Raw genomic sequence first — 12628 nt, 5'->3', positions numbered from 1 at the left:
CGTTAGTTGAACACTACTATGCTACTTTCGATAACAACCGCGCCGGACTGGTAAACCTCTACCAGGAGGGCTCCATGCTCACCGTCGAAAGCCAGAAGATCCAGGGCGCCCAGAACATCGTCGCCAAACTCACTTATCTCCCTTTCAACCAGTGCCTTCACTCTATCACTACCATTGACTGCCAGCCCTCTTCCGCCGCCAGCGGCATGCTTGTCTTTGTCAGCGGCAACCTCCAGCTCGCCAACCAGCAACACGCCCTCAAGTTCAACCACCCACTCTCTACCATCCCAATTCTACTTTTTTTCTCTCTCTAATTGTTTTGATGAGTTCCATCGTTTCTGTTATTCAATCATAGTTAGTTTAGAAAGATTATTTTAGTAGACATGCGGATGATTATTTTAATTCTGATTTGGATGGTTATTTGATTGGATTGTGTTTAGTTATATATAATTAAAATATGTTCGATGTTCAATTTATTAGGAATGCAAATGATTATTTTTATCCTTAAATAAATAGTTATTTTCACTAAGGATAAACGACGCTAGTGACCGTGTGTGACAAGCCAAGCAGTGAGGGCGAGGAGTTGACGGCGACGACAGAAGATTTGGAAAAAAAATTGGTTCTTTGGTAAATTAGAGTATAATTTTTGAATTATTGAATGAGATTTTTTAGTTGGGTAATTTGGGTAGAAGTGTTTTTTTTTCATATTTTATTGGGCTAAATTTCTAGCTCATTGTTCATGTTGTTCAGATTTTCCATTATCTACCTAACGGAACGATCTCGAAATAGTTTAGACATTACAAAGTATATTCCTCCTGTTTTCTTTAACATAAATTGACTTGCTTATAAAGTCCACAAACTTTTCCGTGAATCATCTGAAAATATGACTTATTAGATTTGTGATCATACAAATAAATTTTCCCGGATTTATATCAATTAAAACGCACGGGAAATTTACATTTTTGTGAAATAGACACTCATTAATTGAACATATTGAAGCCGATGTTGAATACTTGAATTAGTATGAACTATGAACACTGAACAGAAGCATGCAGGCGAAAATGCAGGTAAGGGTTTACATATCATAGATGCGGGTAAATAAATGTAATTTACAATATACATGAACCGGTGGTTAGGGTTTGACGTACTTGCATTGAATCAGGAACAACCAAAACATCGACTTATGGAGAAAAAACTTGATGGCAGAGGCTCTGAATCAGGCTCTGATTTTTTCTTAGGAAGCTGTTTAAAAAATGCTTTGACAGCTCCTGTCACGCCATCCTCATTTTCCATGGCCTTAGCGAGTTCAACTGCACGAGCCTTCACCTGGCATTACATTATGAGATTATATTATTGTTTATGATCTTCTAGAATGCGTCAAACAAAACTATAGACGAATTCAACCACTACTAGATTGAGATACACAACTTATACAGTTATCAACAGTTAGATCTGAGGATGAGGAAGAAAACAAGGAAAAAGCATATGAAAGAAAGAATAGCCTACAGCTCAGACAGAGAACACCTTAAAAATTTTCCAGAAGTATTGATGCAATACCTAGCAACTTCAAATCAACAGGTCCTGACAATATTAAACAATTCTCTTCGTATAGTACTGATATGGAAACAGGAAACAGGAAACAGACAGCTGGATGTGCCTACTGGTCCAATACACTTTCATTTGGTTTTCCATAATTTGATACCCGAGGTTCTGATCATAATGGCTCTAACGTGGAAAATGGGTTTGATGGAGTTGGATGAGTGAGGAACCACAGCCACCTTTAAATACAATTGAGAAACCTCTCTAATCCTAGTGTTACCAATTGATCTTTGGGTCAATGGCATTTGAAGTTGCCACCAAACTCAGGGATGTAGGTACAATCTCAACCAGTAAAGTCTATTGTTAATTATAAATTTACGACCAAAAACACATTGTTCAACAGTCAGTTAATCCCTTTCAAACATGTTCCTAAGGTGTAAAAGTGAGTCAGGTTTACATAAGATAACTGTTGTGTATAATCTCATAATCTTACCTTTGAGTGCAAAATCAACACATTCAACAAGATGCAATAATAATTTGCAGTGTTGCAAACAACATTGCCCATGCATACTGAAATCTAGCCAGATTGCTAACTTCCAAAGAAGCAGGCACTGAGAACCTAGCTTTTGCATGACAGCAAAATATATGTTGGGCAAAGTAGTATTACCTTGGGATCTAGCATAAACTTTATTGCATCAACCAACTTGGGAAGTGTAAACTCATCAACTGGGATAGGTTGAGGACCAACTCCTCTAGCATGTACTCTGTCGCCCCAAAATGGTTGATCCCCGAAAAATGGAACAATGGTTGTTGGACACTGAAACATACCAATTATTAAACACCAAATAGTAAGTATTCAAAAAGTTTTGTTTTTATAAAGGAAGAAATATTATTTATAAAAAGTTATTGATATTACATGGAGGTTGGAAGGATAAAGATTTAGATATCCTCAGTGTAAGAAAGAAAAGAGCAAAGCTCTGCAATCTCTCTACATATCAGAGAGATATCCCTCTAAATAGATTTTGAAACTTGTACCATGTAATTATTATGATTCAAATATTATTTATAATGAAAATTTAAAAAGCCGTAGATTCCTTACAGCAGCTTTCAGCCCAGCAGCTGTTGTTCCTGCACCTCCATGATGCACCTGAAAACAATAATATTAGAATTTTGTAATTCAAACACGAAGAATAAAAGTAGGTAATGGTTCTGTACTTGAATATGAATAGAAACCAAAGGTATATAAACCTACAACACTGCATTATGATACTAGACAAAAATATAATTCACTAGGGACATGGCTATCTGAGTCACATGCCCAACGTGCTTACAAGGCCAACACTTCAACGTATTGGAGAATTTCCAAAACAAATTGACCATTATATTATTTTTCAACGTCATTGTTATTTTAAAAAATTGCCGAGCTAAGAGTATCAAACTAGATTATCTCACCACAGCCTTGCAGCGTAAGAACAGCCAGTCGTGAGGGATATTATCCAATAAGTATATGGATTCCTTTGGTTCTGCCACTGGGAAGGTACACATTTAATTAAAAAAAAAGTTATTACAATAGAAAACCAAAAATATGCAATATTCTTACAATCTCCAAGACCTCCCCATCCTTTATTGATGATACCCCTTTGTCCAGTCTTCTCAAGTGCTTCAACAATTATTTCTGTCATCCTTTTTGGTTCTTGAACAGGCTGGAATATGAAAACGTGAAAAAAAGAACAAGATTCAATTTACGACTACCCAGATAACAATAACCTGATTGCTTGTTTCCATTATTAATTATGACGTGAATCGTCTATTACCAACCATTATATGCAACACATGACATGTTAGCAAAAGCTGCATAATCAACATACTTTCCAGGAGTCAAATACAAGAAATTTGAAAGTCAGTAAACGAAAATGTTCAAACAATTCACTTAATGAAATAGTTCCCCAAGAACATAGTAAACAAGCTACAGAATTTTAAGTTAAAGTTTTACAAAGCTTCATGTCAATAGAACATGGCAAACAAAAACAAAGTGAAAATATTCAGCATCTTGCAAGACATAATAAATCAAAATCTAGCAATAAAAAATATTAATTGATGGATAATTCATATAAGATATTAAAGACATTCATATGCCTGTCTTAGAGTTTAAACATACCAAAGAGACTATTCACAACAAGGTATTAGAGACTATATGAGCCAGTCAGCAAACAACCTACAATTCAATCTTTGTTATCAAGTTCTTCAACGTGTCAAATTTCAAAGCACAAGGTCGATGAAAGTAAACACACTCACCAGGCTACCAAATCCAATGTAGATAGGCTGGTCACCATCTTCAAGCCATTTTACAAGGGCCTCAGGAGGTTCAAAGTTTGATGCAAGATCAAGGAAACAAAACCCTACTACATCAATTTTTGGTCCCCAATCTGCAAAACAAAACACAAGATTGAATGTTGAAACCAAGAATCAAGTAAAAAGAAAATCTCATAGGTGGTTATTTTACAAAGAGCACTTTGAATTACCAATTAATAAAATCACTACCAGCTAAGAGAGAGTTTAGAAGCCTTATTCTATAAAAGGAAATGCGGAAGCTTTCTCCAAAATTGGTTCAGATACTTATCTTCATTGTACAAAACAATTTAATGTTGATTTCGTTGGTGTCCGGGACAAATGCATAATGATGAGTATTGATAACAAGTGAACTGCATGTCACAACGACTACAAATACAAAATATAAAGATTGGGATCTAAACCAACAACCTTTGGGTTTAGGAACAAGGTGAGGACTCCATATGTATGCATGAGGAACATCACTATCAGAGCCTTGCGACCCACTTAAATATGTGACTGGTCGCAGCTTCAACTTCTTCTTCCTAAGATCATTAATCATGTCTCGTATTCCCAGCCAAATCAATGAGTCCACTATTTGATATGAAAGCTGAAGAGTTATAAACAATCAATATTTAGTTAGACATCAAGGCAATAAAATTCACAGTGATAACAAGAACCAGCTTATTAACAAACTCAACTCTGTAACCAGCTTGTTGCTTTACACGGGACAAAGGATGAGGAAATTCACTAGTTGGCCTGGAGAAAAAGACAGTACATAAAATGCAGATTTCAATTCCAGGGAAAACTAAGATTAACAGAACCAACTGTAAAATAACCAAATGGAATCATAATACATGAGGATGAGAAAGGGATAAGAGTAAATACAAATTTTAATCACCAAAAGATACTGTGACATCACTTTGATCCTCAGAAAAATTGACATTAGTATTTCAATTATAAAAGGTGAAAAATTTTGGTTTCATAATAACAACAACTAATGGCATCAGGCACTTTGTGCCTAGTGTTAGTTGTTTACCACTAGTGAATTCAGTTATTATGGGGAAAAAACTGCATAAGTTTATATTAGTCCATTACAAATGTGACCAAGGTGGTTAATTGCTCAAAAGTTTTATATAGGGGTAAAGAAATAATAAACAATATCATTACATTACAGAGATGAAAACTTACGTCCATGGCATTGTGAAAAAAATGTGAACTGGAATTTTCAGTGCCTCTGCCACATGTGTGTGCCCTAAAGATGCATATTACAATGGCATTAACAAAATTTAACAAAAGAAAACATCAAACAGCGGGACATACTCATCTCATAATAAAGGAAGAAAGAAATCGGATTAAAATACCGAGAAAAGTAAAAGAACTGTGGTGGTATAGAAATCAGTAATCCAAAGTTTAGATAGGTGGAAGAAGAAATATATGAGATTTAACACATTCCTGCCGTCATCTATTAGAACTTAGGAGGAGGCCAAAAAATAGTTTTAAATCTCTAATATACCCTCTTAGCAAGGCTCCTTGGGCTTGAAGCATGGAAAAAAGGTGGCTTTACTTTGAGCCAAATGGGGCAGCTAGCATCATATTCAAAATAGGTTACCAACAAAGGCTCTGATATTATACTATCAACTGAAGACATAATGGTTTCATAACACTAACAATAATGTCTTTTATTGTAGCTTTATCATAAACATTATCCATCATACGCAAGAGAATTAAATACATAATAATGCATTATGGTCATACATTATTTTAACAACTACTTTTTGGACAAGATATGCAAGGATCAGCAAATTGTTGAGAAAGCAAGAAGCTTCAATCCACTACACAATGCGTTATTGTCATGATAAAATGGGCAAAATGGTCTACTTAGTCTTTTATTATCAAAAGATCAGGTATGCAAGCATGACATAATTGTTAGTTTACTATTTATTTTAAGGATTAAAATATCATATTAAATCAAGCTAACCATGCTCTTATTTTATAATAATGTGCATGTATAAGCAAAATAGGAATCCGATTTCATAAACAGATGGAATATGAGTAAATTAGGGCTGAAAATGAAGGAACCTCTGTTTTGAAAATGACTCAGTCTTAGCACATAACTTTAGATATGGAAAGTTAGCATTTTTATGAAAATGATAAAGACAATCATAATTGATAAAGTAAAAACATTGACTCAAAACCTAAATTTTCATGCACAAATTTTCAACCAGGCACATCCTCTACACTTGACTGACAAAGGAAGTTATACCATATGCTGGGGGATTGGCAATGATTGCATCTGCTTTAAAGGGGACACCAGAGTCAATATCAGGATCTTTACAAGCTGGAAGAAGAGAGTTAATAATTTCTTTCATCTGATTTCGCTGCACAGGAATCTCAGAAGGTCCTGATGGGAGAAAGCCCTTGTTTTTAACCATATCTGCTCCAGAAAGTATATAAAATTATTAACGTAAAATGATAGAGAATCACAACTAGAAAGACAACAATTACAAAATCTCATGATCCAAAGTTGGTACTTTAGTTATAACTAATAAATCCAGTAATGTCATATTTTAAGGATGATGTTACAGGAACAGCTCATTTTTTAGATTGGAATTAAACTGGATAATAACTAGCCATCAAGGCAAAGACGGGGAGCAACATGTATTTTACAGGTAAATTCTTTTTTGGTAACTTAGCTAAGAGAAACAGAACGAAAGATACAAAAAATTTAGCAAAATTGCGTATAAAGCCACTCAGATAATAGAAGAAATTTATACACGGGTTGATAGCACTTACAACCAGCAAGGACTTTTGGATCACCCCCTAATGGATAAAACTCCAAGCCAGCCGTCAAAACAAACTCCTTGAAATTTGAATGGGTTGCTAATCTAACACGATGACCATAGTCCTGCACATAAATGTGTAAAAAGAATTTTCTCAAACTTTGCTTCAATAATACTTTAAACACAAAGTACAACATTATAAGAGTTCCAGCTAAAATGTTCTTACTCATATGAAAACAATCAGAATCATGTATTATTTAATGATTTTTTTGGGTATAAGTTAGAACATCTCCACTTGTAAGAACATGCCTGAAAGAAAGTAATGGGAATTGGGGAGTTTGTAATACCCCCTTTCTATTAATTTGTTCGATGTTCTTTTCAGAATTTTCTTATCAGGGAACAAGGACGCACACACATAACCAATGGAAAATTGGGGAAAACAGAAGATGTCTCTAAAGGTAGAAGCATTACATATTTTGATAAATGACTACACATCTCTTTGTGCTCTACCAATTACATGTGTATGTTTTGGATAGAACAGTTTTATTATGAACATATGATATGAAAAAGCATCATATACAATTTAAAGCATTGAAAGAGAAAAAGCGAGATATAAGAAAATATCTCAAAACCTGCAAGCGTTTTCCTATTGCAACAAATGGCTGCACGTCTCCTCGTGTACCAACAATAAGCATCACTATATTCAATGGTGGGATATACTGAAGATCTGTTGCATCAAGGGAATCATCAACAACATCTTGTACATGTCTGGATTGTGTATCAAGAGCTTCAGGTTCAACATCTACTGGAACATCAAACTCTACAGTTCCATCGTCTTTTACGGTGGCTATTCTGTTCAACAATTTAAGCTGCACAGTTGTAAAAATCAACTGAAGTTCCAGCCATATAACATTTTAAATAAATAAACAAAGAGGACACAACAGTAATGAGAGAGAGAGAGAAAGAGAGAGAGAGAGAGAATAATAAGAATGATGGAAAAAAAAAAAGAAAACAGGAGCACATGATTTTCCAAAGATACAACTTTTTCTTTTTCTGTCTTTTAAACTTTTTAATGCCTTGATCGATAAGTAAGATCACCTGATGATTACCTAAGAGCACAGCCAGGCAAAACAAAGAGCCCAGTTAATACTTAATAGCAGAGAGTAAACGTGGAACAAAAGTAAGGGAAGGAATCTACAGTATCCCCATGAGAAATGAATGGTATTATTGAACTTTCAAATACCAAAATCTTATAGATCACTAATCTCATGATACTGGATGCAAAGGATGACAAGTAGTCCATAATCCAAAACTTGCTGACTTTTCTAATACTAGGCGAAATTTCATGAAGATATGTTGGAAATTACACTCTGTCTTTGCAAAATAAAACATTTTAGTTTACCCATTCATATTAAAATATTTATTGACTTCAGGGGACCAGTGCTACCCCATAAATAAGCTGCTCCTGTAATAATTGGCAAAAGGAAAAGGAAAGAATGGGATAGAATCATAGATCAAAATAGTATACCTTCTCCTGTACAGGCACTTTGTTATCAAAAATTTGAGCTGCATCTTCTGGCCTTAGATGTCTCTGCCTCTCTGTTTTTGACCTCTCCAACTTGAACTTACTTGAACTTGACTCTGATTTATCTTCATGTGATATGTTTATTGGCAGTGTAGTCACTTTAGACAGTCCCTTGCCAGCAACGCCTGAATAAGGGGTAGAAAACAAGACATCTTAAAGCTCATAAATGATTGAGCAATAAGATTGAGCATATTAAGGCATACAATAGAATTATTAGAGAAAAGAGAATTAGTATATAAAAAATGCTTAGAGATCTTTAATTGTCTGGGATTTGTTTGTTATGCCACTATTTGGAAACCACGTAAATGTTGGAGCACATTCCCTCACCTTCAATGAAAGATTTCTAAGATATGAAAGTTTGTTGGAAGGCATTAGGCATCTGGGCTATATTTGGAGTAAACAATATCGTCATTTGAAGTAATTGAAGTTATTCATTGATAGTGCTTCTTTTTCTATGTTCTGTACAGAGGGTAATTCTGCCTTCTCAAACTTTATTGCAAATATAGTCAATGCCCAGACTGAAATAAAAGATCCCAGACTGAAATAAAAGATCATGGTTGTGTTAACAACTGTAGAATCTTTATGACATGGATGAAAGAGAGAATAGTGTTAATGCTAGGTTGGAAGCATTGCACTGTATAGCTTACATTGATGCCCAGGTGCACTGCAATTTATTTTTGGATAAAGAAGAATTGCATTGAGATGGCGAGAAGGATAATACATCAAAATAGAGGATAAGAGATCCTCCATACAAGAACAAAACTAAGCAAAAGAATAGCTACCTATGGCGCTTAACTTTCCAATCTCTCAACATTTCTAAGAGGGAAAGACCTTTAGAAACTGATGCACTTTACACAAATAGAGGCCAATCACTTAATTCTATCCCATTAAGCTTGCTTTTCTGAAAATTAGTGCAGTGCAAAAGCACCAAGGGTTCCTAAATTTCGTAAATGAATGCAATTACATAAGTTGGTTCAAAAGGATAGGTTGTGCATTGAGCCTTGAAATATGGGCACACTCACCTAAATAATGGAAGTAGTTGACTTAACACGAGGAATATTTTATGTGTCAACAAGGAACTAAGTGGGCAGGGTAGAGAAGGCTAAGGAATACATCATCTCACAATTTAAGCTTTGGTACACATGTAAAGCAAAGACTAGAAACTGGGTGGAGGTATAACTGTTGAAGAACATTGGAAGAATGATGTGGTTGAGGTTAAAAGACTAGCACACAGGATCATAACACTAAAGTCTGTAGAAGCAGGGGAGACTTTTCAGGTTATTAGGACCTATTCACCCCAAGTAGGATAGAAGAACATAAAATAATATTTTAGAAGGATTTAGAAGGTTTGGCAAGGCATAACATTAGGAAAAAGGATTTTCTTCGGAGGAAACATGGGCATGTGGAGAGGAAAGCTAACAGCGGATTCTTGGGGGATATGGTCTAGAAGTCAACACAAAGGGTGAACCATATTAGATCTCTCTTTAGCATTTGTTTTCTTTTTTTTCCTAGCCAACATCTGTTTTATGAAATAGGAAAAACACCTTGTAACATTTAATGGTAGGCTGACGAGCTTTGGAAGCACATGCTTTTCACACAAGTAAAATTTAGAGTTGAAAATTAGAGAATACATCAGACTACAAGTCACTAGATTTAAGTCTTGATTCCATTAGCTAAAATGATGGAGTGATGAAGGGAGATGCAAATCAATAAGCAAACAGGCTTAAATGTTTCACAGGTGAAGATGCTACAGTGAATTATTAGACACATTAGACAATAGAATTGGAGTAACACCTATTATAGAGTATGGCAAAATCTTGTCTCAGTTGGTTCATACACATATATGGGGAAGAGCCATAAACGCGGACAAGAACAGTAGATCAAATGGAAGGTAATCCCATAGCTAGAGGTAGAGAGAGATCTAGAAAATAATAAGTGAAACTATTAAAGCAGATTTAGATGTTAATGATTTAAGGTAATTATGCAAATATGATTAGTAATAGAATACTATGGTGTGTTTTTTGTCAGGCTTCCTGTACTTTTCATATTTGTTCGTACATAGAGGATTCTTAGGGTGCAAACAAACAATAGTTTGTAAATATGTGTGTCAATGCCTCATCGAGTTTAAAGTGTACGCCTATTAAAGTATGGAAACTAGAGAAGTAAAGTGTATAGGGACAACATTTGAATAAATGGTGATAGATTGAGTGTTTAAAGTTTAAAAGTTGTATATCTCATTTCTTATCATAAAAGATTTAAGTGCCGACAATTCTAACCACTAAGGATATAAACTAACTCAATACATATAAAAGATTGGGTTAATTCGACAAAATCACCCATAACGGTCAACAAACCTATCCAACAAACTACCCATTTTTAGTTCTGCCAAACTAACTCCATCTTTTATGGGGATCGACTATCGAGTTGGTTTATATATTCCAAAGTTAGAATGATCAGGGTTCAAATCTTTCAAAGTCGGAAATGATAGAAGAGAAAAGGGGAGAGGAAAATTTTAGGTGGACCTTGTCAAAATATTTTCTTCTTTCGTGTGGGGAGAAAATACCTCTACCTATGCTACAGAGTAGGTCCCAAGCCTGTTTGAAAGAGGATTGTATTAGGCCTTTTGTCAGAAAACATAAAACTTTGTGATCTTTTCATGACATGGATCAAATACAATATTGCACTAAGGTTAGGTCGTTACTCGGAAGCGACGCTGTATGGCTCGAGTAAAATGTCAAATGAACAGGGGCCAGCCACATCGGTGCCAGCATGTAGTGCAAATGAGCAAGGGTTCCTACATCTTCATGAACGGACGAGGGTAAATAACCTATTTTACAAAGAAAAAGGTAAGCCGCGCTTTAGTACATGGAATATAGGCACACTTACAGAAAAATCCGTAGAGGTGGTGGATACCATGATAAGAAGAAAGATTAACATTATGTGCTTGCAAGAAACAAAGTGAGTGGGAGCAAAGGCCAAGGAGTTGGACACCTCAGGTTTTAAGTTTTGGTATACATAAAAGGTGAAGAATAGAAATGGGGTAGGCATTGTTGTTAATAAGCAATGGAAGGAGGACATGGTAGATGTTAAAAAGGTGAGTGACCGAATCATCGCTTTAAAATTGGTTGTAGATGGGGAGGCCTTACATGTGGTTAATGCTAGTGCACCATAAGTCAGTTTGGAAGAACACCACAAGGCAAGGTTTTGAGAAGAACGGGAAGGTTGTATGATGCATGCCTTTCCCCCATAACATAGTCCTTATGAAAATCACAGGAAGATTTGAATGAGAAGTTGTATTTGTGGAGATAAGCTTTGGAAGTACATGGTTGCAAATAAGTTGCATCAAGACAGAGTAGATGGAATGAACGTTTAGCAATGAAAGGAGAAAGACTAACACAGAAGATAAAAAATTGGAGAAAATGTTTTACCACAACTAAAGATATTTAGGTATCTTATTTGTATTATTAAGGACAATGGAGAAATAGAAGATGGCGTAAACCATAAGATTCAAGCATGTTGGTGAAAATGGAGGTGTGTTTTGGATTTTATAAGCAATAAATAAGTACCTTTAAAACTAAAGGTAAACTTTATCATATTGCCACTAGAACAGCCATGTTGTATGTGGCATAGTGTTGGGCAGCAAAGGGTGAACATGAACATAGTCCAACATGGCCGAAATAAGGATGTTTCGATGGATGAAGTGGTCAAGCGAAATCTTTGTGTGAACTATCTCACTGTAGACATAATACATAATAAGATGCAATGACGTTGTTTGATCTATGTAACCGGCCCCACCTTGTGAGATAAGGCTTTATTTTTGTCGTCATGTGGGGAGAAAATGCATATATTTATAATCACAATTCTATCCTTGTATTTTATTTTTCTTCCATATATATAGATACCTTACAATAACATTTTGCTTTACTCACTATTCTACTCAACCAAATTAAAAAAAAATTCATATTCGTCTCCCTCTATTTTCTTTCTTTTCATTTTCTCTCCTTAGCCAACGAAACTAGTCCTGGGTTGAGTAGGATAGAAACCTATACAACAATTATTTTTTACTTTCTTTCTTGGCACCAAGGGCAGGTTGATAACATTGGAGATGCAAGCACCTCAGAAGGAAGGTTGAATTATATGGCCTGGTGAAGGGCTGAAGCTTGCACATCATCAAATCAATCATTGCACCATCAAAGGTAAAAGCTACAAGAGAACCATCCTAGGGATTTTCATTATGATGATTTATGTACTAACAGTAGTGACCACATCTAGAAAACTATAAGTTGAAGGGTACCATAAGATCAACAAACACTGTCGGAAAATAACAACAAATATGAGTGTAGCTTAAGAAACTCAAAAATGCTTGGCTTAGGTTGGCACTAAGTGAAGCTTT

General features: G+C 35.2%; 1 protein-coding gene and 1 long non-coding RNA gene across 3 annotated transcripts in view; both read right to left on the bottom strand.

Moving 5' to 3' along the window:
• Window positions 907–12628, bottom strand: part of LOC107625548 (sterol 3-beta-glucosyltransferase UGT80A2) — a 12877-nt gene continuing 1155 nt past the window's right edge. The window contains exons 2-14 of one of the 2 annotated variants that reach the window (XM_021116057.1): window positions 8179–8387; window positions 7283–7519; window positions 6664–6775; window positions 6134–6304; window positions 5059–5122; window positions 4569–4626; window positions 4300–4477; window positions 3835–3965; window positions 3140–3242; window positions 2992–3068; window positions 2639–2686; window positions 2207–2356; window positions 907–1326 (exon numbers count right to left, since the gene is read on the bottom strand). In XM_021116057.1, coding sequence (XP_020971716.1) covers window positions 1159–1326; window positions 2207–2356; window positions 2639–2686; window positions 2992–3068; window positions 3140–3242; window positions 3835–3965; window positions 4300–4477; window positions 4569–4626; window positions 5059–5122; window positions 6134–6304; window positions 6664–6775; window positions 7283–7519; window positions 8179–8387 — 1706 coding nt within the window. In that variant the 3' untranslated portion in view covers window positions 907–1158. The remainder of the gene's footprint in view (window positions 1327–2206; window positions 2357–2638; window positions 2687–2991; window positions 3069–3139; window positions 3243–3834; window positions 3966–4299; window positions 4478–4568; window positions 4627–5058; window positions 5123–6133; window positions 6305–6663; window positions 6776–7282; window positions 7520–8178; window positions 8388–12628) is intronic. The other variant, XM_016328214.2, reaches the window with a different exon arrangement.
• Window positions 10593–12622, bottom strand: LOC110268930. Its single transcript, XR_002357678.1, has 2 exons — window positions 10937–12622; window positions 10593–10829 (listed from the first exon to the last, which is right to left on the bottom strand). It is a non-coding gene; the product is annotated as an uncharacterized LOC110268930 (long non-coding RNA).

The sequence above is a fragment of the Arachis ipaensis genome, chromosome B02, assembly GCF_000816755.2.
Source record: "Arachis ipaensis cultivar K30076 chromosome B02, Araip1.1, whole genome shotgun sequence".
Taxonomy (NCBI): Eukaryota; Viridiplantae; Streptophyta; class Magnoliopsida; order Fabales; family Fabaceae; genus Arachis; species Arachis ipaensis.
Note: the sequence above shows the minus strand (reverse complement) of the source record. Positions and strands in the feature narration are given on the sequence as shown.